General features: G+C 46.1%; 1 protein-coding gene across 1 annotated transcript in view; it reads right to left on the minus strand.

The window, feature by feature from the left end:
- faxcb (failed axon connections homolog, metaxin like GST domain containing b) overlaps nucleotides 1–27,048 on the minus strand; it is a 180,368-nt gene that overhangs the window by 21,839 nt on the left and 131,481 nt on the right. The window contains exon 4 of the mRNA XM_072499588.1: nucleotides 17,623–17,840. Coding sequence (XP_072355689.1) covers nucleotides 17,623–17,840 — 218 coding nt within the window. The remainder of the gene's footprint in view (nucleotides 1–17,622; nucleotides 17,841–27,048) is intronic.

The raw sequence follows: 27,048 nt of genomic DNA on the forward strand, positions 1-27,048 counted from the left end.
CCTGCTAATAATAGTAATAATAATCTTTATTAGTGTCACAAGTAGGCTTACATTAACACTGCAATGAAGTTACTGTGAAAATCCCCTAGTCGTCACCTGTTTGGGTACGCAAAGGGAGAATTCAGAATGTCCAATTCACCGAACAAGCATGACTTTCAGAACTTGTGGGAGGAAACTGGAGCACTCGGAGAAACCCACGCAGACACGAGAAGAAGGTGCAGACTCCGCCGGGAATCGAACCCAGGTCACTGGCGCTGTGAAGCAACAATGCTAACCACTGTACTACTGTGCCGCCCAATAGTGGTCGCAAACCCAGACACAAGTGAGTGAAACACACAGTGTGTGCAGTAACCGCACAGTCCTCAATGTACTCAAAGCAGCAGGTCACAGGATTAGAAGCAAGCTGCGCTTAGCTAGAAATGAGGTTCCAACGTGATTTGAATAGGTGACCAGAGATTTTGACCAAATTACAAGAGAGTCAAAAACAAATTATGCTTGTTGGTACCAGCTGGTGCACCATGCTCTAAACATCTACAGAGGATGGCCAAAATCTCAAATTGTCATGGTAGTCGGATTAAATAGGTTTCATCATGATGATGGAGAAAAAAAAACCACAGAATTACATCCGAAATATTGAACTTTAAAAAAGACCTGGGGCGGAATTCTCCGGAAACGGCGCAATATCCACTGACTGGCGCCCAAAACAGCGCAAATCAGACGGGCATCGCGCCGCCCCAAAGGTGCGGAATGCTCCGCATCTTTGGGGGCCGAGCCCCAACCTTAAGGGGCTAGGTCGGCGCCGGACGAATTTCCGCCCCGCCAGCTGGCGGAAAAGGCCTTTGGTGCCCCGCCAGCTGGCGCGGAAATTACATCTCCGGGCGGCGCATGCGCGGGAGCGTCAGCGGCTGCTGACAGCTTCCCACGCATGCGCAGTGGAGGGAGTCTCTTCTGCCTCCGCCATGGTGGAGACCGTGGCGGAGGCGGAAGGGAAAGAGTGCCCCCACGGCACAGGCCCGCCCGCGGATCGGTGGGCCCCGATCTCGGGCCCGGCCACTGTGGGGGCACCCCCCGGGGCCAGATCGCCCTGCGCCCCCCCCAAGACCCCGGAACCCGCCTGCGCCGCCTTGTCCCGCCGGTAAGGTAGGTGGTTTAATTTACGCCGGCGGGACAGGCATTTTAGCGGCGGGACTTTGGCCCATCCGGGCCGGAGAATCGTGCGGGGGGGCCCGCCAGCCGGCGGGGCACGATTCCCGTCCCGGCCGAATATCCGGTGCCGGAGACTTCGGCAACCGGCGGGGGCGGGATTCACGCCAGCCCCCGGCGATTCTCCGACCCGGTGGGGGGTCGGAGAATTTCGCCCCTGAGTTTTATATTTTAAAATTGACACAAGCCCCTATGATGGCTGAAAAAGTACAACCAGCCACTGACAAAAATCTATTCATTTTTAAAAATAAATTTAGAGTACCCAATTATTTTTTTCAATTAAGGGGCAATTTGGCGTGACCAATCCACCTAACCTGCACATCTTTGGGTTGTGGGGGTGAAACCCACACAGACACAGGGAGAATGGGCAAACTCCACACGGACAGTGACCCAGGGCCGGGATTCGAACCCGGATCCTCAGCGCCATAGACAGCAGTGCTGATCACTGTGCCATGTGCCGCCCAGACACTGACAGAAATGGCTGGAGGGTGTTTCGCCCAGCCAGCAAAAGGATTGCAGCTGGAAAGAATACAGAAATTTCTCTACAAAACCACAGAACACTGGAATCGAAGAACAAACTATTTGCCTACAGAAGTCACTCTACTGAAATCAAATCATAACGCCTGCCTGCTTCATCATCTCCTCCTCACATGCCAAGGACTGTTCCGTATACCGATTTATTAATATTTACTTACAATTGGACTTAATTCTCACTTGTAATCTGTATGAATATATATGTATGGCTTTTACCATTTTTCTCCTTATCTTTTTAGTAGTTAATAAATTTACTCTATCCTTAACTCAAGAAAGCCTGGCTAAATTGACAGTTAAGTGGAAAAGATGTGAGCACGTATAAAGGAAACACTTCAATCCTGAAAATACAAGGGATCCTAGAAACTATTAATCACCAGTATTTATGAATGCTATTAATGGAAAAGAAACTCTGGCCAGTGATATGTTAAAATGATATCAAACTATTATTGATTATAACCAAGACAACAATTGGATAGGTACCAGTGAACTGGTTGAGATTTCTAGTGTTCATTTTCTCTTTGCAATTTAAAAGGCTTCAGCTAAGATGCTCCATGGCATTAGGATAACCGAGTCCAAGAGATAATTGGAGAGCATTTGTTAGTTTTTGCTAGAAGTAAGCACGATTGTGAGAAATTGTAGGGTAAAGAAATAATTAACCAACCTTGTCATTCTTTCCTCAAACCCATACCCGATTCCCAGGGAAAGCATTCAATTTTCAGAAAAGGTAAGAGTTATCCCTTAAGCTGGTGTGGTAAGTAAGGCAAGGCACTTTTGTGACCAATTTCCAATTTGGCCCAGGAAAGGCGGACGATTCTTGGATTAAAAACAGAAAATGCAGGAAAACCTCAGCAGGTCTGGCAGCAACTGTGGAGAGAGACTCAAAATGTTTCGAGTCCATATGACTCCTCTTCAGAGACGAAGATTGATGGTTGACAACAGAAGGTTAAATAAGGTGGTGTCTAAATGCACACCTGCTGTTAGAGAAGCACCCACATTAGCAATAGCTGAAGCATTTTCTATCTACACTGGTTATTCTGAGGCATACTAGGAGCAAAAAGGGATCAGTACAAGTTTGCATTCACTTTTGAGGACCAGAGTTTCACTTGAACGGTGAACCTACTGTCATAGGAGAATGGCAGAAATCCTTACAGCCTTTTCGCAACCAAAGTATTTGTAGCAGTTAGTGAACTTCTTAAATTATTGATCAAGTTATTGTCTTTATTATTGAAGGCGGGTTTAAAAATCAACCTCAAGGAGTATCAATACCGTCACATGGTCTGAATCCAGACAGTCACAAAAAGGTAGAAGTCATTCAGCATTTGCAATTGGCAACATCCAAGTCTGCACTAGGTTTCGTTTTGGGATTTGTGAGTTACCAGTGCAGCTTTCTTCCAGGTTTTGCAAGCATGGTCATACTCCTCTCTGGACCTCTTAAAAGCAAAGAAGACCAGGTAGTGTCTTTACGGAGGGCAGAGCACTCTAATGCGGTGGAGAAGTTAAAAGTAGCTGTTATGCAGGCTTAGTAGCATCAGATCCAGAGCAGCCATTTCATTTGAAAGCAGCTTTCCGTTAAGTGCCCTGCTGATGTTAAATGAGAGGATATTCAAAAACCCAGAAGGGTAACTTGGAACATCGATTCTTAGTGGTGTGTTTTTTCAATTTGGTATACTGTCAGAAAAGATAGACGAACCAGGGAGGAATAGTTCAGTTGTTTTGTGATCAATTTAAAAAAGAATGTTTATTAACTTAAAACACATAACAAGAAGGACTATAATACACTACAACCGAGCACTTAACTATACTGAAGGATAGATATACACACGGTATTACATTAAATTATCCCTTTGTTCCCAACGATCTATGATTCCTGAACTCTGAGATGCCTCTTGTCCCTAAACCACATCCAAACTCCAGGAGCTAAATCCAGCAGATAATTACCACGCACAGGTTATTTGGCCACATTTGGGAAAACCACCTTCAGTTTCACTGAAGGCGTAATCTTCTTGGTTCGGGTTTTGGTGTTTAACTGTCTGCCCTTTTAGCAATAAAGTGTTTTCAGGGAAGACTGTTTTCTGAAGCTTGGTGTGGCTGTGATGGAATCTGCCTCGACTGTGTCCCTTTCTCTAGTTATTGTGCTATGGATATATCATTCTTTCCCTTTGATGTTATGTCCCCTGTGGACCCGGCGTTTAGCATATAAGTGCCAATTCTCTTATCCCCGCACTTTGAGTTACCTTTTCTATACCCCATTGTTATGCGATTATGGTCTGTATAAATGATTGTTTCTACTGAATTACTGGCAATATATATCTCAAAATGTTGTAATTCCAATAACAAAGTGAAAGTGTATTTTTCAATTATAGGATACGTCTGTTGATAAGGATTTAACTTCCTTGAGAAATATTCCACAGGCTTCTCAATTCCTGTAACTTCAAAGCCCCCATACCAATGTCACAAACATGCACAGCCAGTTTAAAATGTTTGGTGTAGCTTACACTGGCGCTGTTGTCAACACCGTTTTGAAATGTTGGAATGCAGTTTGACAGTCTTCCATCCAGTTAAATTTCTTGTTCTTCTTTGACAAGATCCCTCATGGTAGACTGGTACAAAAGGTAAAGTCACATAGGATTACAGGTGAGCTGGCAAGATGGATACAGAACTGGCTTGGTCATAGAAGACAGAGGGTAATGGTGGAAGGGTGCTTTTCTGAATGGAGGGCTGTGACTAGTGATGTTCCACAAGGATCAGTGCTGGGGCATTGTTGCTCGTAGAATCTATAAATGATTTGGAGGAAAATGTAGCTGGTCTAATTAGTAAGTTTGCAGAAGTCACAAAGATTGATGGAGTTGTGGATAGTGAAGAGGATTGTCAGAGGATACAGCAGGATATAGACTGAACAAAGAACAAAGAAATGTACAGCATAAGGAACAGGCCCTTCGGCCCTCCAGGCCCGTGCCGACCATGCTGCCCGACTAAACTACAATCTTCTACACTTTCTGGGTCCGTATCCCTCTATTCCCATCCTATTATTGTATTTGTCAAGATGCCCCTGAAATGTCACTATCGTCCCTGCTTCCACCACCTCCTCCGGTAGCGAGTTCCAGCCACCCACTACCCTCTGTGTAAAAAACTTGCCTCGTACATCTACTCTAAACCATGCCCCTCTCACCTTAAACCTATGCCCCCTAGTAATTGACCCCTCTACCCCGGGGAAAAGCCTCTGACTATCCACTCCGTCTATGCCCCTCATAATTTTGTAGACCTCTATCAGGTCGCCCCTCAACCTCCTTCGTTCCAGTGAGAACAAACCGAGTTTATTCAACCGCTCCTCATAGCTAATGCCCTCCATACCAGGCAACATTCTGGTAAATCTCTTCTGCACCCTCTCTAAAGCCTCCACATCCTTCTGGTAGTGTGGCGACCAGAATTGAACACTATACTCCAAGCGTGGCCTAACTAAGATTCTATACAGCTGCAACATGACTTGTTAATTCTTATACTCAATGCCCCGGCCAATGAAGGCAAACATGCCGTATGCCTTCTTGACTACCTTCTCCACCTGTGTTGCCCCTTTCAGTGACCTGTGGACCTGTACTCCTAGATCTCTCTGACTTTCAATACTCTTGAGGGTTCTACCATTCACTGTATATTCCCTACCTGCATTAGACCTTTCAAAATACATAACCTCACATTTGTCCGGATTAAACTCCATCTGCCATCTCTCCGCCCAAGTCTCCAAACAATCTAAATCCTGCTGTATCCTCTGACAGTCCTCGTCGCTATCCGCAATTCCACCAACCTTTGTGTCGTCTGCAAACTTACTAATCAGACCAGTTACATTTTCCTCCAAGTCGTTTATGTATACTACAAACAGCAAAAGCACTGATCCCTGTGGAACACCACTGGTCACAGCCCTCCAATTAGAAAAGCATCCTTCCATTGCTACTCTCTGCCTTCTATGACCTAGCCAGTTCTGTACCCACCTTGCCAGCTCACCCCTGATCCCGTGTGTCTTCACCTTTTGTACTAGTCTACCATGAGGGACCTTGTCAAAGGCCTTACTGAAGTCGATATAGACAACATCCACTGCCCTACCTGCATCAATCATCTTTGTGACCTCCTCGAAAAACTCTATCAAGTTAGTGAGACACGATCTCCCCTTCACAAAACCATGCTGCCTCTCACTAAAAGTCCATTTGCTTCCAAATGGGAGTAGATCCTGACGCGAAGAATTCTCTCCAGTAATTTCCCTACCACTGAAGTAAGGCTCACCGGCCTGTAGTTCCCTGGATTATCCTTGCTACCCTTCTTAAACAGAGGAACAACATTGGCTATTCTCCAGTCCTCCGGGACATCACCTGAAGACAGTGAGGATCCAAAGATTTCTGTCAAGGCCTCAGCAATTTCCTCTCCAGCCTCCTTCAGTATTCTGGGGCAGATCCCATCAGGCCCTGGGGACTTATCTACCTTAATATTTTTTAAGACACCCAACACCTCGTCTTTTTTGGATCTCAATGTGACCCAGGCTATCTACACACCCTTCTCCAGACTCAAAATCAACCAATTCCTTCTCTTTGGTGAATACTGATGCAAAGTATTCATTTAGTACCTCGCCCATTTCCTCTGGCTCCACACATAGATTCCCTTGCCTATCCTTCAGTGGGCCAACCCTTCCCCTGGCTACCCTCTTGCTTTTTATGTACGTGTAAAAAGCCTTGTGATTTTCCTTAACCCTATTTGCCAATGACTTTTCGTGACCCCTTCTAGCCCTCCTGACTCCTTGCTTAAGTTCCTTCCTACTTTCCTTATATTCCACACAGGCCTCGTCTGTTCCCAGCCTTTTAGCCCTGCCAAATGCCTCCTTTTTCTTTTTGACGAGGCCTACAATATCTCTCGTTATCCAAGGTTCCCGAAAATTGCCGTATTTATCCTTCTTCCTCACAGGAACATGCCGGTCCTGAATTCCTTTCAACTGACACTTGAAAGCCTCCCACATGTTAGATGTTGATTTGCCCTCAAATATCCGCCCCCAATCTATGTTCTTCACATCCCGCCTAATATTGTTATAATTAGCCTTCCCCCAATTTAGCACATTTATCCTAGGACCACTCTTATCCTTGTCCACCAGCACTTTAAAACTTACTGAATTGTGGTCACTGTTCCCGAAATGCTCCCCTACTGAAACATCTACCATCTGGCCGGGCTCATTCCCCAATATCAGGTCCAGTAACCCCCCTTCCCTCGTTGAACTGTCTACATATTGTTTTAAGAAGCCCTCCTGGATGCTCCTTACAAACTCTGCCCCGTCTAAGCCCCTGGCACTAAGTGAGTCCCAGTCAATATTGGGAAAGTTGAAGTCTCCCATCACCACAACCCTGTTGTTTTTACTCTTTTCCAAAATCTGTCTACCTACCTGCTCCTCTATCTCCCGCTGGCTGTTGGGAGGCCTGTAGTAAACCCCCAACATTGTGACTGCACCCTTCTTATTCCTGATCTCTACCCATATAGCCTCACTGCCCTCTGATGTGTCCTCCCATAGTACAGCTGTGATATTCTCCCTAACCAGTAGCGCAACTCCGCCTCCCCTTTTACATCCCCCTCTATCCCGCCTGAAACATCTAAATCCTGGAACGTTTAGCTGCCAATCCTGCCCTTCCCTCAACCAGGTCTCTGTAATGGCAACAACCTCATAGTTCCAAGTACTAATCCAAGCTCTAAGTTCATCTGCCTTACCCGTAATACTTCTTGCATTAAAACATATGCACTTCAGGCCACCAGACCCGCTGTGTTCAGCAACTTCTCCCTGTCTGCTCTGCCTCAGAGCCACACTGTCCCTATTCCCTAGTTCTCCCTCAATGCTCTCACCTTCTGACCTATTGCTCCCGTGCCCACCCCCCTGCCAAACTAGTTTAAACCCTCCCGTGTGACACTAGCAAACCTCGCGGCCAGGATATTTATGCCTCTCCAGTTTAGATGCAACCCGTCCTTCTTTCTAGGTCACACTTGCCCCAGAAGAGCTCCCAGTGGTCCAGATAATGGAAACCCTCCCTCCTACACCAGCTGTTTAGCCACGTGTTTAGCTGCTCTATCTTCCTATTTCTAGCCTCACTGGCACGTGGCACAGGGAGTAATCCCGAGATTACAACTCTAGAGGTCCTGTCTTTTAACTTTCTGCCTAGCTCCCTGAACTCCTGCTGCAGGACCTCATGCCCCTTCCTGCCTATGTCATTAGTACCAATATGTACAACGACCTCTGCCTGTTTGCCCTCCCCCTTCAGGATGCCCTCTACCCGTTCAGAGACATCCTGGACCCTGGCACCAGGGAGGCAACATACCATCCTGGAGTCTCTTTCACGTCCACAGAAGCGCCTATCTGTGCCCCTGACTATAGAGTCCCCTATTACTATTGCTCTTCTGCGCTTTGACCCTCCCTTCTGAACATCAGAGCCAGTCGTGGTGCCACTGCTCTGGCTGCTGCTGTTTTCCCCTGATATGCTATCCCCCCCCCGACAGTATCCAAAGGGGTATACCTGTTCGAGAGGGGGACAACCACAGGGGATTCCTGCACTGACTGCCTGCCCTTTCTGGTGGTCACCCAGTTCTCTGCCTGCACCTTGGGTGTGACCACATTTATATAACTGCGATCTATGACGCTTTCCGCCACCTGCATGCTCCTAAGTGCATCCAATTGCTGCTCCAACCAAACCATGCGGTCTGTGAGGAGCTCAGTTGGGTGCACTTTCTGCAGTTGAAGCCATCCGGGACGCTGAAAGCCTCCCGGACCTGCCACATCTCACAGTCAGAGCACAGCACCCCCCTAACTGACATTGCGTCAATTAATTAGTAAATTAAAATTAAAAGTTATTTTAAAAATTGGTTAGGGATTTGGGTGGAGAAATGGCACATAAGAGTTTAATCTGGACAAATGCGAGGTAATGCATTTTTGAAGGTCTAATACAAGTGGGAATTATACAGCAAGTGGCAGAACCCTTAGGAGTATGAACAGGCAGAGGGATCTAGGTGTACAGGTCCACAGATCTCTGAAAGTGGCATCACAGGTGGAGAAGGTAGTCAAGAAGGCATACGGCATGCTTGCCTTCATCAGGTGGGGCATTGAGTATAAAAATTGGCAAATCATGCTGCAGCTGTACAGAACCTTAGTTAGGCCTCATTTGGAATATTGTGTACAATTCTGGTCGCCACACTACCAGAAGGATAAAGATGCTTTAGAGAGGGTGCAGAAGAGGTTTACCAGGATGTTGCCTGGTCTGGAGGGTATTGGCTATGAGGAGAGGTTGGATAAACACAGATTTTTTTCACTGGAACAACGGAAGTTGAGGGGCGACCTCATAGAGGTTTATAAAATTCAATGGCATGGACAGAGTGGATAGTCAGATGCTTTATCCCAGGGTGAAAAAGTTAATCACTAGCAGACACAGGTTTAAGGTGCAAGGGGGTAAGTTTAGAGGAGATATGCGAGGCACGTTTTTTACACAGAGGGCGGTGAGTGCCTGGAACGCGCTGCCGTAGGAGGTGGTGGAAGCAGATACGATAGCGATGTTTAAGAGGCATCTTGACAAATGCATGAAAAGGATAGAATAGAGGGATATGGACCCCGGAAGTGCAGAAAGTTTTTGTTCAGACATGCATCATGATAGGTGAAGGTTTGTAGGGCCAAAGCACCTGTCTTGTGCTGTACTGTTCTTTGTTCTTCAAGAGTACTGTTAGTGATGTTACAATACTGCTAAAGTTCAGCACAAACTTATGATAAAATCCTCTCATTCCCTGAAATCTTAAAACTTATTTTCTTGTCGGTTCTGGAAAATCCCAAATGGCCTGGATTTTTGCACCTCATGGAGCCATCTGACCATGTCCCATGAAATGTTCTAAATACGAAATTTGAGATTTAGCAAATTCACTTTTTGCTAAATTCATGACTAGATTAGCTTCTTTTAAGCTTTCAAACATTTTTTCCCAATTTGGACGAAACACCACTAAATCCTCAATGTGCACTGCACAGTGACTCAGTCCATAAATAACTTTATTCCTTAGTCTTTCTTCATCACAAACGGCATAACTTTAACTTGATAATGTCCATTTGGTGTCAAGAAAGCTGAGATTTCCTTTGTCCTCTCAGGTAAAGGTACTTGCCAATATCCTTTTAGCAAGTCTATTTTTGTGATGAATTTAGATTGTCCAATACTTTCAATGCAATCCTCTAGGAAACAAATTTCTCCTGGTGATGGCATTCACTTTTCTTTTGTCCACACAAAGTCATAGGGTGGGATTCTCCGACCCCCCGCCGGGTTGGAGAATCGCTGGTGAGCGGCGTGAATCCCGCCCCGCCGCTCCGACGCCGGCTGCCGAATTCTCCGGCGCCAGTTTTCGGGCGGGGGCGGGGATAACGCCTCACTGGGCGGGGAACATTGTCAGCGCACCCCCCCCCCCCCCCCCCCCGGCAATTTTCCGGGCCCGGATTGGCCGAGCAGCCGCACGTTCCTGGCCAGTCCCGCCGGCGTGAAATGGACATGGTCCATCCCGGCAGGACCTTGCTTGGAGGGCGGCTAGCGGTGTCCTCGAGGGGGCGCGGGGGGATCCGGCCCCGGTTGGGGGGCCCAATGTGGCCTGATCCGTGATCGGGGCCTACCGATCTGCGGGCGGACCTGTGCCGTGGGGGCAATCTTTCCCGCCACGCGGCCTCTGTAAGATTCCGCCATGGCGGGCGCGGAGTAGAACTGCCCTGCGCATGCGCAGGAACACGCCGGCAGTTCTGCGCATGTGCCAACCCGCGCCAGCCCTTCCTCGCCGGTTGGCATGGCATCACCCCCCGGCGCCGGCCTAGCCCCCGGAAGTGCGGAAGATTCCGCAACTTCCATGCGGCCCGACTGGAGTGGTTTGCGCCGTTCTTGGCGCCGCCGTTGGGCCGTCCCGCCAATTGCGGGAGAATCCCGGCTATTGTGTTCCATCTGGCTTCGGCACCATTGCAATAGGTGAACTCCAATCACTACAAGTCAATTCAGTAATATCATTTTGGAGCATATATTCAATTTCCCTCTGTACTTGTGCTAACTTTGTTGGATTTAACCTATATGGATGTTGCTTTATTGTTTCCCTTACATCTACATCATGCATCGCTGTTCTGTTCTACCAAATTTATTCCCACAAATACATATATAAGACTGCAGTAACTCTTTCAATTCACCTCGGCTCTTATCTGAAAGATAACTTAACCAGTTATTTTAATTTCCCAGTACCTCCTCATTACCCAAATTAATGAGAGGAAAGTCACTCTCAGAATTTAACCCTTCCTCTTCTCCCTGCTTCACTACTACCAAGACCTCATGCTTGTCCCAACTCCTCCATCCCAAGACCTCTTAAGCATGGTAATATGACACACTCCGTATGATTTACATCTCACTGGTGCGCATACCAGATAATTTACTTCACTCAGTTTTCTTTTAATCTGATATTGTATACTAAATCCAGCTTTCAATGGTTCACTTGATATAGGAAATAACACCAACACTTTCTCCCCTTCCAAAAAACTATAACTCTGTGCTCTCCTATCGGCCATTGCTTTCATTCCCTGCTGTGCTATTGTTAAATGCCTCCTTGTCACCTCCCATTCAGTCTTTCTCTGAAATTCAATTCGTAGTCCAAAAGTGTAGTCTTTGATTTCTTACTCAATTACTTTTCTTGAATTAATTTCTGTGGTCCTCTAACTTCATGTCCATAAACCAATTCAAATCTAAATCTTGCAGAATCTTTTGGTACATCCCTAATAGCAAATAATGAAAATGAAATCCCCTTTGTCTCAATGATGAGGGTAATCTTGACTATACACTTACGATTGTTTTCAAAGTTTTTGCCACCTCTCAAATGCTCCCTGTGACTCTGGCTGATACACCAATGATTTATACTGTTTTATTTCCAAGCTATTCATGACTTCTTTAAATAATCCTGACATGAAATTTGATCTTTGATTCAATGACATTTCTTTCATTAAGCCACATCTAGTAAAGAACTTGGTTAATTCTTCTACCACTCTCTTAGATGTGATGTTTCTTAATGGTATGGCTTCAGGAATTCTAGTGAATATATCGATAATAGTGAACCAATATTGATTTTGTTACAATCCCAGTTGATGGTATAATTGGACGGGAAGACCCCAGAATGGAACCCTGGCTTAAAAGTCCGTAACGTTTTTTAATAAAACAAGAAGAATAACATTTATTAAACCTGGAAAAATTGGACAATAATACAATACTCCTTTACTCCCCCGTGAGCTTAACAAATACACACAGCTTTAAAGATTAACATGAATTACAAAGTACATCTTAAGCTATAATGGTCTTATTAACACAAAACGTTGCTTTTAAACATACAAGATGACTGTGATCAAATACACTCACTCTGCTCAAACTCAAGTTACTATCTGTGGATTTCTCCTCAGAAACCCTCAAATGATGATCACATGAGAGTCCCAGCAATAGTACTGAAGACTTGTGTTCCAGAACTTGCCGCACCTCTAGCCAAGCTGTTCCAGTACAGCTACAACACTTGCATCTATCCGGCAATGTGGAAAACTGCCCAGGTGTGTCCTGTAGACAGGAAACAGGACAAATCCAACCCAGGCAATTACCGCCCCATCAGTCCACTCTCCATCAAAGTGATGGAAGGTGTCATCAACAGTGCTATCAAGCGGCACTTACTCAGCAATAACCTGCTCACGGATGCTCAGTTTGGGTTCCGTCAGGGCCACTCAGATCCTGACCTCATTACAGCCTTGGTTCAAACATGGTCAAAAGAGCTGAATGTCAGAGGTGAGAATGACTGCCCTTGACATCAAGGCAGCTTTTGACTGAGTATGGCATCAAAGAGCTCTAGCTAAACTGGAGTCAATGGGAATCAGGGGGGAAACTCTCCACTGGTTGGAGTCATACCTGGCACAAAGGAAGATGGTTGTGGTGGTTGGAGGTCAATGATCTCAGCTCCAGACATCACTGCAGGAGTTCCTCAGGGCCTAGGTCCTGGGCCCAACAATCTTCAGCTGCTTCATTAATGACCACCCTTCCATCATAAGATCAGAAGTGGGGATGTTTGCGGATGATTGCACAATGTTCAACACTATTCGCGATTCCTCAAATAATGAAGCAGCCCATATCCAAATGCAATAAGACCTGGATAATGTCTAGACTTGGGCTGACAAGTGACAAGTTATATTTGCACCACACAAGTGCCAGACAATGACCATCTCCTAAAATAGAAGATCTAACCATTGTCTCTTAACATTCAATGGCATTACCATCGCTGCATCCCTCACAATCAACATCATGCGGGTTACCATTGTTCAGAAACTGAACTGGGCTAGCCATATTAATACTGTGGCTACCAGGGCAGGCTAAAGACTAGGAATGCTATGGCAAGTAATTCACCTCCTGACTCCCCAAAGCCTGTCCACCATTTACAAGGCCCAAGTCAGAAGTGTTATGGAATACTCTCCACGTGCCTAGATGAGTGCAGCTCCAACAACACTCAAGGAGCTTGACACCATCCAGGATAAAACAGGTTGTCTGATTGCTCCTCCTTCCACATACATTCAAATCCTCCACCACTGACGAACACGGTAGCACTGTGGTTAGCACTGTTGCTTCACAGCGTCAGGGACCCGGGTTCAATTCCCCACTTGAGACACTGTCTGTGCGGAGTCTGCATGTTCTCCTCGTGTCTGCGTGGGTTTCATCCGGCTGCTCCGGTTTCCTCCCACAAGTCCCAAAATACGTGCTTGTTCGGTGAATTGGACATTCTCAATTCTCCCTCAGTGCACCCGAAAAGGCGGCGGAATGTGGCGACACAGTAACTTCATTGCAGTGTAATGTAAGACATCTTGTGACATGAATAAAGATTATAATTATGAACAGTGGAAGCCACGTATACCATCTACAAGATGCACTGCAGCAACTCACCGAGGTTCCTCAGACAGCACCTTCCAAACCCACAACCACTACCATCTAGAAGGACAAGAGCAGCAGATACCTGGGAATCTCATCACCTGGAGATTTCCCTCAAAGTCGCTCACCACCGTGACTTGGATATATATCGCCGTTCCTTCACTGTCACTGTACAAAATCCTGGAATTCCCTCCCTAATAGCACAGTGGGTGTACATACACCTCAAGGATTGCATCAGTTCAAGAAGGTAACTCACCACTATCATCTGAAGGGCAGCTAAGGATGGGCAATAAATGCTGGTCTAACCAACGATGCTCATATCCCGTAAATGAATTAATTTTTTTTTAAGTTTCCAAACTCCACTCCGAAAGCTCACTTTAAAATCTCTCATAAAAATGCTTTCGTTTAGTGGTTTACATTCTGAAATCCAGACCAGGCTTTCCAAACGACACTTTTAAACAAAGCTTCTACTCCATTTTTAGCCATGAATCCAGTCCAGGAATTTGCACCAACCCCTTTAAGATTTCTTCATCTTGACTGCTGTGCAAACTTTTCAAATTAATTTTAACTCTCGATTCCCAGACTAAATTAAAATAGTTTCAGATGTTTGATTTACCTTTGAAGGCTGCTGTCCCACTTTAAATCTGGTTACTGCAATTGTCTCTTCAACTCAGAACCCTTGCTTTACTCTTTCATGAATTCTTCTGAACAATATCTTGGTCTCTGTTCACTTAACTCCAGACTTCTTGGACACCTCTCTTCATTTCACTAGTTTCCTTAACTAGCTACTCTTAGGATCACTGTGCTTGTTTTCTTAACCATTACTCCATTGTATGGCTTTTCTTACAGAAAAGCTAAGAGAGATGTTCTTTCTCTAGCTTTCTAACCCAATTGTTTCTAGCAACAATCTACCTATCTTCAACTGTAATCAAATTAACTGAACTAAAACCTAAAAGATTCTCTACCTAACAAGGCCCCAGTTGCTCAGCAACACCCATATGCTTGTGCCTTTTACTTTTTCTTCAAGTCACAGCCCTCTTTAAACACAATAGAAACACAGTTGGAACTTAACCAACCCCCACACAAACACCTTTGTCCATCATGAATCTAATTATAGGTTTTACCCTTCCATGCACAGAAACATTACATGAACCTACTTAAAACTATACCTTGTTTCTAATGTTTATCAATGCAAATATAAATCCCTTAAAACTACCTTTGCTTTCCTAACAATTTCACTTTGTGGTTTCAACAGTGGTCCAACGCAGTTGACTAGAACTATTGAAAAAGGTTCCTCAAAAGCTGGATAGGGATCAAAGATGACTGATTTATTGCAGTTTGTGGTTTCCCTAATACTGGAGATGTGTGACATGTTCAAAAAAATTTAATTACAGCTTTATCTCGTTCCAGCTAGTAAAACTGTTTCTGTATCTTTGCTTGTGTTTTCTTTTTTCCAAGATGTCCTCCTAAGGAATACAATTTTGGCATTGGCGATCAGAGAATTCAGCCTGGTATCTCACTTTTCTCATCCTATGCTCTTAACTCCTCCTTCTCTTGTCTCATCTTATGTACCCATGATCTCGTTACAATCAGGAAATACCCCAGGATTGTCCATTTTCAATCTTTCTATCATTTGTTGAAAATTTGTTGATTTTCTAGCAGCTGTTCAACCACAGTAGGTATCACTATTATGTGATACAGTTGTATCATTCCTTAGAATAAATTAAATCCCGGCAATGGGCAATGTTTCTACCACTCCTAATATAACTTCTTCTGTTTTAAGCTACTGTTTAAGTTTACTTTCACCAGATGAATGTGTTTAGTCTCTCTCTCAATACTACTAACCAGAACCTTTTCTTTTGATATTCTGAACAACAAATATCTTTATCCCACAACATTAGGGATTGACTCACTCCTGTATTTCTTAAAGTTTTAATATCTCTCCCTATTCAATTTTGTATGTGTGAAAAAACTTTCCCTTCACATACAAAATCCTTGAACACATCAGCCACCTGCTGTTCACTCTTTCTTTGTACAGGTTCTGCACACATTTTCACTCCTATTGTTTGTTCTTTCCTGTGTACAAATCCTACCAGCCTCTCTTGTTCTCCAGTCTCTGATTAATATTTCCTTTCTTGAGGCATATAACTCCAACTGGCTTGCCATTTAATTCCCAGCATATTGATTTTGGCCTATTTTATTACAATGAAAGCATCTAACTTTCCTCATATCGCTTATTCCCTCAGCACTGTCTTTTTTTCTTTGAGGTGAAATCTCCTTGGAATTTTCAACCACTCCCGCTCTCGCTTGACTATCTTTTCTTGCACCTTCCCATTTTGAATATTTCTCAGATTTAAAAGTGTGTCAGAAAAGGTTTTGACCTTAAAATTCTCAGCAAGCTCCATGGCTTGTCTCACAGTTATAACTCTTTGTTCCCCCGCATGAGTTATCACTGCAAGTAACAAATCTTTGAATTCTTCCAAAAGAACTCCTGTACAATGTGCAGCACTGTTTTGGATTTGTAACTAAAATGTGTCGTGCAAAAACCCACAGAAAGTTTATGAGTAAGTGTAAGTTCATGAATGATTATTGCTGTTTGTTCACCACTGACCCAAAGGCCGCCCCATTGTATTCCCACTGCAGGATACTTGTATGGGAAAATATAGGTGTATCTGCACTTAGGTCAATCATGTGTGATCTGGACTATCATAGAAACATGCAGACTCTCAGAGTTCACAGCTTTATATAACAAGGGAACAGAGCCACTCATAACCAGAATTCACAACCACCGATCAATATAGAATGCAGATTTTAGAGTTAATAGACACAAACGAAGAAACATAAACAAAGAGCAGCTAGATTGCAGATTGCCAGGAATTATAAGTACAAATCATTGAATGCTCCCAGAGAGGATCACAGCTCGCCATTGGAAACCTGAGTTCCCAGGTACACTCCTAACAATCTAAAAGAGGGTGAGGGGGCGATTTTGAGCTCTCTCTCTTTGTCCGTGAGAAACTCTGCGCAGGTGCAAAATCCGGAGAAAATTAAAAATCATGATTTACTCCAATGTAATCGGACTTTGGAATCCCCCCCCCCCCCCCCCCCACCCCCTCAACCAGTCTCCAGTGGAGCAGTGAGAATCTACAGGAACCTGATTTTAATGCTTTACCATGTAATTAGTGAGCACTGAATCCAGACCTTCCCCCCCTCACGGAATCATTACCCGTCATGACAGCAACGTAATTTACAACTAGTCTGGCCAGATGTCAGGCAGTCGAGGGGATCTCTCTGGGGATGCAGAGATAAGTATGGCCCCCAGGGTGTGGAGGCACATGCCTGAGCAGTGCCCTGGTGCTGCCCCTGGCAGTGTCAACCTGTGCCAGGGGCATTGTCAAGGTAGGGCCCTAGTGGGAGCCCCACTGGAGGGGAGGGGGTGGGGGTAAATGTGTGGTGGGTGGGGGGAGGGATCTGCCCACGATTACTGTCTGTGGGGAGAGCCCCAAGACCTCCGAGATGTGCCCTGGGTGCCATAGCTGCAGCGTTGTTTGGGGCGCCCTTTACGATGACGTCCCGACCTGTTTGAAGCTGGTTAACTGCGTTAACTACGCCCACTCACATTCTTTGAGGCTCAAGATTCCATGAGAAATCCCGCTGACTCCGTTGGTGGGATTCGCTCCGTTTTTCTTGCCGGGACAATTTTGCTATTTTTTGGTAAGATTCCGCCCAAAGATTAAAAACGAAGATCATGAAAAAACACAAAGGTGAATGGAGATGTTGTACACCAAGAAATAGATACTGGTTACATGCAAACACACAGGCAAGAGCATTTCTTTTAATGCAGACTAATAAACACTGGAGGTGGAGGTTGTGTGCAAGTCAGAGCTGTTCCTGTGAAATATATGGCACATCACAGTAAAATAATGTTTTATCTCACCCAAAATCACTGAAAGTGACCGCATATCTTTTTCCATTAAGGTATATATTTCCTCCTTTGAGAAGCGGCCGATGCCTTGACCATACATTTCCCGTTTAACAATTCCTCTTGTTAGATGGCACAGTATCCATTTCAGGAAACCACTGAATGGGCCTGAGACAGACAATATTTTCCGGGTCTCATGGAGGTTGTCAATCCACTGACAGTATACTATGGCCCTGTAATATCGAAAGAACAACAGTGTAACATTCACAAATAGCATTTTAGATTTGCCTTTAATGCATGGATGCAAACAACATTTACACAGAAGCAAAGACGGATACATCTCTTATTCTGCTACTATATTCACTTTAATTGGGAGTAGGAAATGACAAAACTGGAATATCAGTGGAGGTGGGATGATCAGTCAGAAATATTTTTTGGCACATAGCAGTTTTATCAAGCGATTACTCCAAATTGTGCTCGGTACGTTTTAAAAGCTATACATAGTCAAAGCTTCATAACAAAAGTTGCTATGATCTATACACTCTCATATAAAGAAATATTTCATTTTGAAAACCATTACAGGGATCTGATAACATTTATATTGTTGGAATTTTACAACAGGCAATTTTTGAGTAAAATTCCCAAGATAAATCTTGTACAATTGAAATGATAAAATGACAAAATCTCTCTCCAGCTCCATATTAACTCATTGAAGTCTTTTAGCATCATCTCAGAATAACAGAAGATAAGGAGCAAAAGAAACAATTGTTGTATGAAATTTAGCAGCTAACTGCTAAGGCTGCCTGAAGACCGTGGGCGAAATTCTCCGGAAACGGCGCGATGTCCGCCGACTGGCGCCCAAAACGGCGCAAATCAGTCGGGCATCGCGCCGCCCCAGAGGTGCGGAATGCTCCGCATCTTGGGGGCCGAGCCCCAACCTTAAGGGGCTAGGCCCGCCAGCTGGTGGAAAAGGCCTTTGGTGCCCCGCCAGCTGGCGCGGAAATTACATCTCTGGGCGGCGCATGCGCGGGAGCGTCAGCGACTGCTGACGGCATTCCCGCGCATGCGCAGTGGAGGGAGTCTCTTCCGCCTCCGCCATGGTGGAGACCGTGGCGAAGGCGGAAGGGAAAGAGTGCCCCCACGGCACAGGCCCGCTGGCGGATCGGTGGGCCCCGATCGCGGGCCAGGCCACCGTGGGGGCACCCCCGGGGCCAGATCACCCCGCGCCCCCCCCAGGACCCTGGAGCCCGCCCGTGCCGCCTTGTCCTGCCGGTAAGGTAGGTGGTTTAATCTATGCCAGCGGGACAGGCATTTTAGCGGCGGGACTTCATACCATCCGGGCCGGAGAATCGCAGGGGGGGGGGGGCCCGCCAACCGGCGCGGCGCGATTCCCGCCCCCACCGAATATCCGGTGGTGGAGAATTCGGCAACCGGCGGGGGCGGGATTCACGCCAGCCCCCGGCGATTCTTCGACCCGGCGGGGGGTCGGAGAATCTCGCCCCGTGTGTCCGTCCTGCTTTTAGTAAAGCTTTGGAATGGAGCAATAAAATGCTAGCGGTGATAGGAAAATAAATGCTGAGCTGCAACTAATATCAACTGTGACAAGATTAAAATTATCCAAGCCATTTTCAGTCTTGGTATTTAAAACATGTGACTGGCTTCAATTTCTACAATTTCAAAAGGAACGTGTTGATTACATCAAATTGTTTGTTTCCATTACTCACAGTACTTCTTGCTTATTGTGATTATCAGTTGCTTTTCTCACAATTATTTGATTTTAAAGGTTGATGCAATACTTTTTGACTATCACGAAAGGGTGTAATTTGAAAATATGCAATATATAACATTGCAAGATGCATGAAAATCTCAGCAGGTCTGGCAGCATCTGTAGGGAGAGAAAAGAGCTAACGTTTCGAGTCCAATGACTCTTTGTCAAAGCATCCGCAGTAATTTGCTTTTATTATGGAGGAATACCTTACCTGTTGAAGTTAATCAGTGTTGAAGAGTAAGGTTTCGAGCTGTTTGTGAAAATGGAGGAAAAAGGTGTCTTTGTATTCCTCCATTCTTGTCGCAAGGCAAATATGGATTGAAACTTTGTCTTATGATATTAATATCCCATGTCTTAATATATTCATAGGAACAAAAGGCCATTCAACCCAATGAGCCTTGGCTATTAGATTACCCCCATTAGAACCATTCCTCCCCACCCAGCTAAACTATGTTGATGTAAAGTTCTTGAATCCACTATTTTAACAAAGTCATTACTCCATGTAAAATTTTAAACCACAGATAACATTTAAGGAATGGGTGAAGAAACAGTTTGTAATAAACATGGTTTACTCAGTGTTAACCTATAACTAAAAGTAAGTAATAGAATTCAGAATTTTCACATTTTTACATAGTTCTGATGAGAAAACTAAGGGCGTGATCTAACGGCCTTGTCGCACGTGACTCAGGATGCAGCGATGCCTGTAAATCGATGCTCATTATACCTCACAAGATCTTGTTAGATCTCGCATGGCGTTGCGAACTGGATCTCGCCCTCAGCTTTGCATATTTAGGTGTGCAGTTAAGACCCAACGCGCAGGACCTAACAGCCTCACCTCAAAGACCAAGAGCAGGCACCATTTAGTGCTGGTTTTCACAAACATGGACCAGCCATACCAGCACTTGGGGGGGGGTGGTGGGGGGGGGGGGGGGGGGGTGTTCCCAGGCGATTGGGGATCCCCAGTTGGTTGGGCTCTGGGCAGGGTGGTACCCTGGCACTCCCAATGCCATCCAGGCACTGTGGCACTGCCAGACTGGCAGAGGTACTCGGAATCATATAATTTACAGTGCAGGAGGCCATGCCAGGGTGCTATGCTGGCAGTGCCAAGGTGCCCAGGTGGCACCTTGTCCATGCTGGATATCAGGCCGGGGGTGCCCTGGCCTTATGAGGTGGGGTGCAGAGGGCTCGAGGACCCTGTAATTGGTAAATTGGGATGCTGGGGGAGTCAGGAGGCTCCAGTGGGTGGTCCAAAGATCGGGTTGCCATTTTTAAATGGCGCCCCGATCTCTTCCTGCACTGGCCAGGTGAGCTCATCAGTGCAGGAAATGAGCTTAAGTGCAACCTCGGTGGTGCGTTCCACGCCAAGGCCCAAAAATGAAGCAGAGTCCTCTTTAATAGTGGGATCTTTCTCGCTGCAAGACACGCCCAGAACGGGACACTGTTTCATTCCCATTAAATCACACCCTAAATCATTTTGTTGAAGTGTCAATTGTGTTTCTGGAAGTGTTTCATATTCTCAAACTTTGAGCAGGTAGTGTTGAACGGTATCATATTTTAAAATGACTACTTTACATTTTTGTTGGCCAACCTGTTGTCAACCTTGTCATCTTAATCTAACGGTGATATAAAGGCAACAATAAAATGCCGGTCAATGATGACACTAATGGTGCTCCTGACTGTCAGTGATTGACTGATTTTAAGATGAAACTGACAACCAGATAGAGCAGCAAAGATTTTGAAATGATCGCTGATTGAGTTGTGCTGTCTCATATATTTTATGTGGTAACTAATGGATTGTTTTATGCTCTGAGTTTATACCCTCTGAAAGTTCTGATATACTCATCTGTCAGCAAATTCACAACTTTGGTAGTAAAACCACTGATGCGGTATCTTTCCAGTACTTCAGCCAAAGTTTTTTTTTTAAAGTACAGTTCAGAGGAAATTTATTCCAAATTCAGAGCTAACACAAATTATTCATTTTGCTTCTGACCCTATTCCAAAACTGTTTGACATTTTTGTGTCTAATGCCTCGTTCACAGCGTTATAGTCAGGTTGATGATGGTTTAGCAATTGATACATCAATCTCCTAAGCCACATCTCTGTAACAGTTCAGGTGCTTTGTAACATCTTCAGAGACACAAATGTATCTAATCATGAACCTCACGGAGCATGGCAGCCATATACAAACAGTCCACAGAGCCAGAAATAATATTAGCCCCATAGTCAAATGTGTGGAGAAACAAGTAGACCAGTTATTCCTTTTTCATAATGTGCCATCAGAGATTGCCAGCATGTTAAATGTCTAAGAACAATTTATAAACTAAAATTTAAATGCAAAATTCTCCACAGCACCAAGTTTCGTTCATAGATTATCATAGATTATCATAGAATTTACAGTGCAGAAGGAGGCCATTCGGCCCATCGAGTCTGCACCGGCACTTGAAAAGAGCACCCTACCCAAGTCAACACCTCCATCCAATCCCCATAACCCAGTAAGCCTACCCAACACTACGGGCAATTGAGAACAGTAAGGGCAATTTATCATGGCCAATCCACCTAACCTGCACATCTTTGGACCGTGGGAGGAAACCGGAGCACCCGGAGGAAACCCACGCACACACGGGGAGGATGTGCAGACTCCGCACAGACAGTGACCCAAGCCGGAATCGAACCTGGGACCCTGGAGCTGTGAAGCAATTGCGCTGTCCACAATGCTACCGTGCTGCCCAACATTAGCCTCCTCTCACATTGGTTCAACAAAAAGGGCCAAACAGATTCTTCCTTCCTTTGAATGTGGAAAAAATGGATAAAAACCATGGGCGGGATTCCTGTGATTCCTGCTGGCCCCCTTGAAGACGGAGAATCACCCCGGACTTTCTAGGAAAAAGTCCGGAGTGATTCCCGCCTGTTTTCCGGCGGGCGTGGGAACTTAGTCCCCAGAGCCCGCCACTTGTGTAATTTTCCAAAATATATGCATAATGCACATAGCTAAGTCTAAGGAGAGGAAGGAACGCCAAAGGTTGATAGAAGAGATTTTGTAGGTGGATGGGAGGTATGCGGGGGACCCAGATCCGGGGCTCCTGGAAAAGAGGAAGCAGTTACAGGCAAGGTTCAACCGACTGCCCATGGGGAAAGCGGTGTCAGTTGAAAGGCAATTGGGGCTGACTACGAAGGCAGAGCGTATGTTGGCAGGTCAGCTTCGTAGGCAGGCTGCAGCGAGGGGGATAGAGTTCGGGATAAGACAGGTGAGTTGGCTCTGGAACAGATTAACAAGGTGTTTGAGGAGTTTTATCGGGATTTGTATAAGTTGGAGCCACTAGAGGATGAGCGGGAGATGAGGAAGTTCCTGGGGGGTTAGAGTACCTGAGGTTGGGTGAGGTGGAGAGGTCAGGGCTGGAAGAGCTGATGGGTGTGGAGGACGTGAAGGTGGCAATCGGGAGGATGCAGGTGGGGAAGGTGGCGGGGCCAGATGGGTTTTCAGTCGAATTTTATAAAAGATTTAAGGAAAGGCTGGTGCCGTTGATGGTGGGGATGTACGAGGATGCGATGGACAGGGGGGTCTTGCCTAAAACGATGGTGCAGGCCTCCATCTCGTTGCTGCTTAAGAAGGATAAGGACCTGGTGGAGTTTGGGTCATACAGGCCCATATCTCTGCTGAATGTGGCACCAAGATATTGACAAAGGTGTTGGCGCTAAGGTTTCAGGTAGGCCTACCGAGGGTGATTGGGGAGGATCAAACGGGGTTCATTAAGGGCAGATAGCTGTCATTGAATGTGTGGCAGCTGTTTAATGTGGTGCTTTCTCCAGCAGAGGGAAGGGAGACAGAGGTGGTGGTGCCGTTGGGTGCGGAGAAGCCATTTGATCAGGTGGAGTGGAGTTATTTGATGGTTTATGAGAAATTTGGGATTGGGCCGAGGTTTGTGGCATGGTTGCAGTTGCTGTATAAGGACCGATGGCGAGTGTGCACACAAATAATATGAATTCAGGGTATTTCGCATTGCACCGGGGAACGAGGCAGGGGTGCACTATGTCCCCCCTTCTGTTGGCTATAGACCCCTTGGCAATTGCTTGGGGTTGTGTCAGGAGATAGTGAGGGAGAGGGGGTGGAGCATATGGTGTCCTTCTATGCGGATGGCTTGCTGTTATATATTTCGGAGCCGAAATCTCTGATGCGGGACATAATGGGCTTGCTTCAGAGGTTTGGGACATTCTCTGGGTAGACGTTGAATTTGGGGAAAAGTGGGTATTTTGTGGTTTCCTCTCCAGGGGTGGGAGCTTGGGGGGGGGGATGAGGGGAGGGCTGCCATTCCGTCTGGCAGCGTCTCACTTTGGGTGCAGGTATCCCGGGATTGGGAAGGGCTTCGGTAGTTCCATTTCACTCGCTTGGTGGGGAGGGTAAAGGATGATTTGTTCAGGTGGTTCAATCTTCCTCCGTCGTTGGCGGGCCGGGTACAGGCAGTAAAGAGGAATGTTTTACCGCGATTCTTGTTTTTGTTTCAGTGCCTGCCGGTCTTTTTGTCGAAGGAAATTTTTAAGGGAATGGAGAGGCTGATCTCTTTGTTTATCTGTGCGGGGAAGGTGGCCAAGATAAGGAAGGTGATATTGCAGATGGGTTGGTAGATTGAGGGAGGGGGGGTGAAAGGGGCGGGGGCTCGACCTCCTGAATTTAATTATTATTGGGCGGCGAATGCAGAGTAGGTTCAGGGATGGAATAGGGGGTGGGGTCTTTGTGGGTGAGGATGGAGGCGGGTTCACGTAGGGGGTCGGGGTTACGGGTGCTGGCGATAGTGTCGCTCCCAATGTCCCCAGGGAAGTATTCAGTGAATCTGGTAGTAGGGCTACACTGAAGATTTGGTGGCAGTTTTGGTAGCATTTTAGGTTGGGAGCGGGGTCAGGATGGGGGAATGTCGGTCAGGGGAATTTACTGGTTTGAGCCGGGAAGGGTGGATTTGAGTTTCCGGGAATTGGAAGGGAAGGGGATTAGGAAAATGAATGATCTGTTTCTCGGAGGGCGGTTTGCGAGCTTGGAGGAGCTGAGTGAGAAGTTTGGGTTAGCGCGGGCGAGAGTTTCCGGTGCATGCAGGTGCGGGACTTTGTGAAGAAGGTCATCCTGACCTTCCCAATAGTGCCTGCCTCCTCGAGGTGGTGCTGTCAGCGGGGCGATTGGAAAGGGGGGTTGTCTCTGCGATCGACGGGAAAATTTTGGAGGAGGATAAGGTGTCCATGGAGGGGGTTAGGGCGAAGTAGGAAGAAGAGCTGGGGGCGGCATTGGAGGAGGGATTGTGGTGTGACGTGCTATGGAGGGTGAATGCCTCGACTTTGTGTGCGAGTTGAAGGCGGTGTACAGGCACACCTGACAAAGTCGAGGGTGAGCTGGCTGTTCAAAGGGGTGAAGGATTTCTATGAGCAATGTGGGAGGGGTCCTGTGAACCATGTCCATATGTTTTGGGCCTGCCCGAAGTCGGAAAGGTTTCAGAGAACAGTTTTCAGCCCCATTTCAGGGGTTCTGCATGTTATTATGGAGCTAGGTCCCCTAGCAGCCATATTTGGGATGTTGGACCGGACAGAGTTGCGGGGGGGGGGGGCATATATCTTAGCTTTCACCTCGCTGATTGCCCACGCGGGTCTTGTTGGGGTGGAGGTCAGCTGCTCCATCCTGTACCTCAGCGTCGCTGAGGGACCTGCTGGAATTTTTGGCCCTGGAGAATGTGAAATTTGCTCTAAGGATGGGTGGGCGGGGGGTGGTGGTGAATGATGGGTTCTACAATATTTAGGATTTGTTCATTTTGCATTTTGGAGAGTTAGTTGCCGTTGACTGATGAGGGAGGGGTAGGGGGGAGGGAAGGAGGGGGAGGTATGGGTTGGTAGGGGGTTTAATGTGTTGGGTGGGTTTCATGATGATTGTAAACTGTAAAAATTGTGACAATTTGGAATAAAAATACTTTTTTTTTAAACTTCTGTTACCCACCCCCAACCCGGTCAAGAACAAAAACACCCCTGCTACCTCCCTCAGCAACTGAAGCTCCCTGGCCCCACCCCATCCCACCCAGAAGCTGAATCCTCGCCCGCCCCCCCACCCACTCAACAGCTCTTGAATCCCCAAAATTTTCACTTTGGGGTCACACAAAGCCTGACGCATTAAAACGGGGCATGGAGTGAGATGAGGAGAGTGTCAAAATAAATTGGGAGCAGGGGAAGAGGAAAGTACCAGAATAACCTGGGGGAGGGAATAAAATGAGGATGTGCCAAAATAAACTGAGGTGGGAGGGGGGGAGGGGGAAGAAGAGAATGCTGAAGTTAACTTGGGGAGCACTTGGAAGAGGAGCATGCTCAAATCAAATATAGGTGGGGGAGGAGGATACTAATAAAGAACAAAGAACAAAGAAATGTACAGCACAGGAACAGGCCCTTCGGCCCTCCAAGCCCGCGCCGACCATACTGCCCGACTAAACTACAATCTTCTACACTTCCTGGGTCCGTATCCTTCTATTCCCATCCTATTCATATATTTGTCAAGATGCCCCTTAAATGTCCCTATCGTCCCTGCTTCCACTACCTCCTCCGGTAGCGAGTTCCAGGCACCCACTACCCTCTGCGTAAAAAACTTGCCTCGTACATCTACTCTAAACCTTGCCCCTCTCACCTTAAACCTATGCCCCCTAGTAATTGACCCCTCTACCCTGGGGAAAAGCCTCTGACTATCCACTCTGTCTATGCCCCTCATAATTTTGTAGACCTCTATCAGGTCGCCCCTCAACCTCCTTCGTTCCAGAGAGAACAAACCGAGTTTATTCAATCGCTCCTCATAGCTTATGCCCTCCATACCAGGCAACATTCTGGTAAATCTCTTCTGCACCCTCTCTAAAGCCTCCACATCCTTCTGGTAGTGTGGCGACCAGAATTGAACACTATACTCCAAGTGTGGCCTAACTAAGGTTCTATACAGCTGCAACATGACTTGCCAATTCTTATACTCAATGCCCCGTCCAATGAAGGCAAGCATGCCGTATGCCTTCTTGACTACCTTCTCCACCTGTGTTGCCCCTTTCAATGACCTGTGGACCTGTACTCCTAGATCTCTTTGACTTTCAACTAGATCTCTTTGACTTTCAAAATGTACAGTCACTTCATTTGAACAGCTTTTTATGCTTATTGAAAAAATGTATCCGGGTAAAGCTGCTAAAGAAAACAACTGGCAAGTCCAAAACAGTGATTAATTTAGCAAGAATGGGCCCTTTTCCATGGGCTGTCATAAGGCTATTGGCCCATAAGTACCTAGTGGGCCCCACATTTGTCAGGTTATTGTCACCATGGTGTGCAAAATGGGAAAAAGGTTGATTTTGTTGCGCGATTATTTTTCATCATGAGAAACACAAAAACCCCGAATGAAAGCAAGTCATGACTCTCTTAAAAAAAAGTTAAAACGGAGCAAACATGTTAAACAACTTCAGTGTAATTATTCTTCACTGATCCACATTAGTTATGCTTTGATGTAGTTCATCCTGAATTGACCCATATTCATAGTGCTTTGGTGTTGTTCATCCAGAGTGACCCACATTAGCTGTACATTAATGTCACTCGTTCTGTACTGACCCACATTCATGACACTTGGAGGTCAGATTGAAAGAACTGAACTTTTTCAGAAAGAGAGCAGGAATGATAAATGACCATTT

This window comes from Scyliorhinus torazame, chromosome 4, assembly GCF_047496885.1.
Source record: "Scyliorhinus torazame isolate Kashiwa2021f chromosome 4, sScyTor2.1, whole genome shotgun sequence".
Taxonomy (NCBI): Eukaryota; Metazoa; Chordata; class Chondrichthyes; order Carcharhiniformes; family Scyliorhinidae; genus Scyliorhinus; species Scyliorhinus torazame.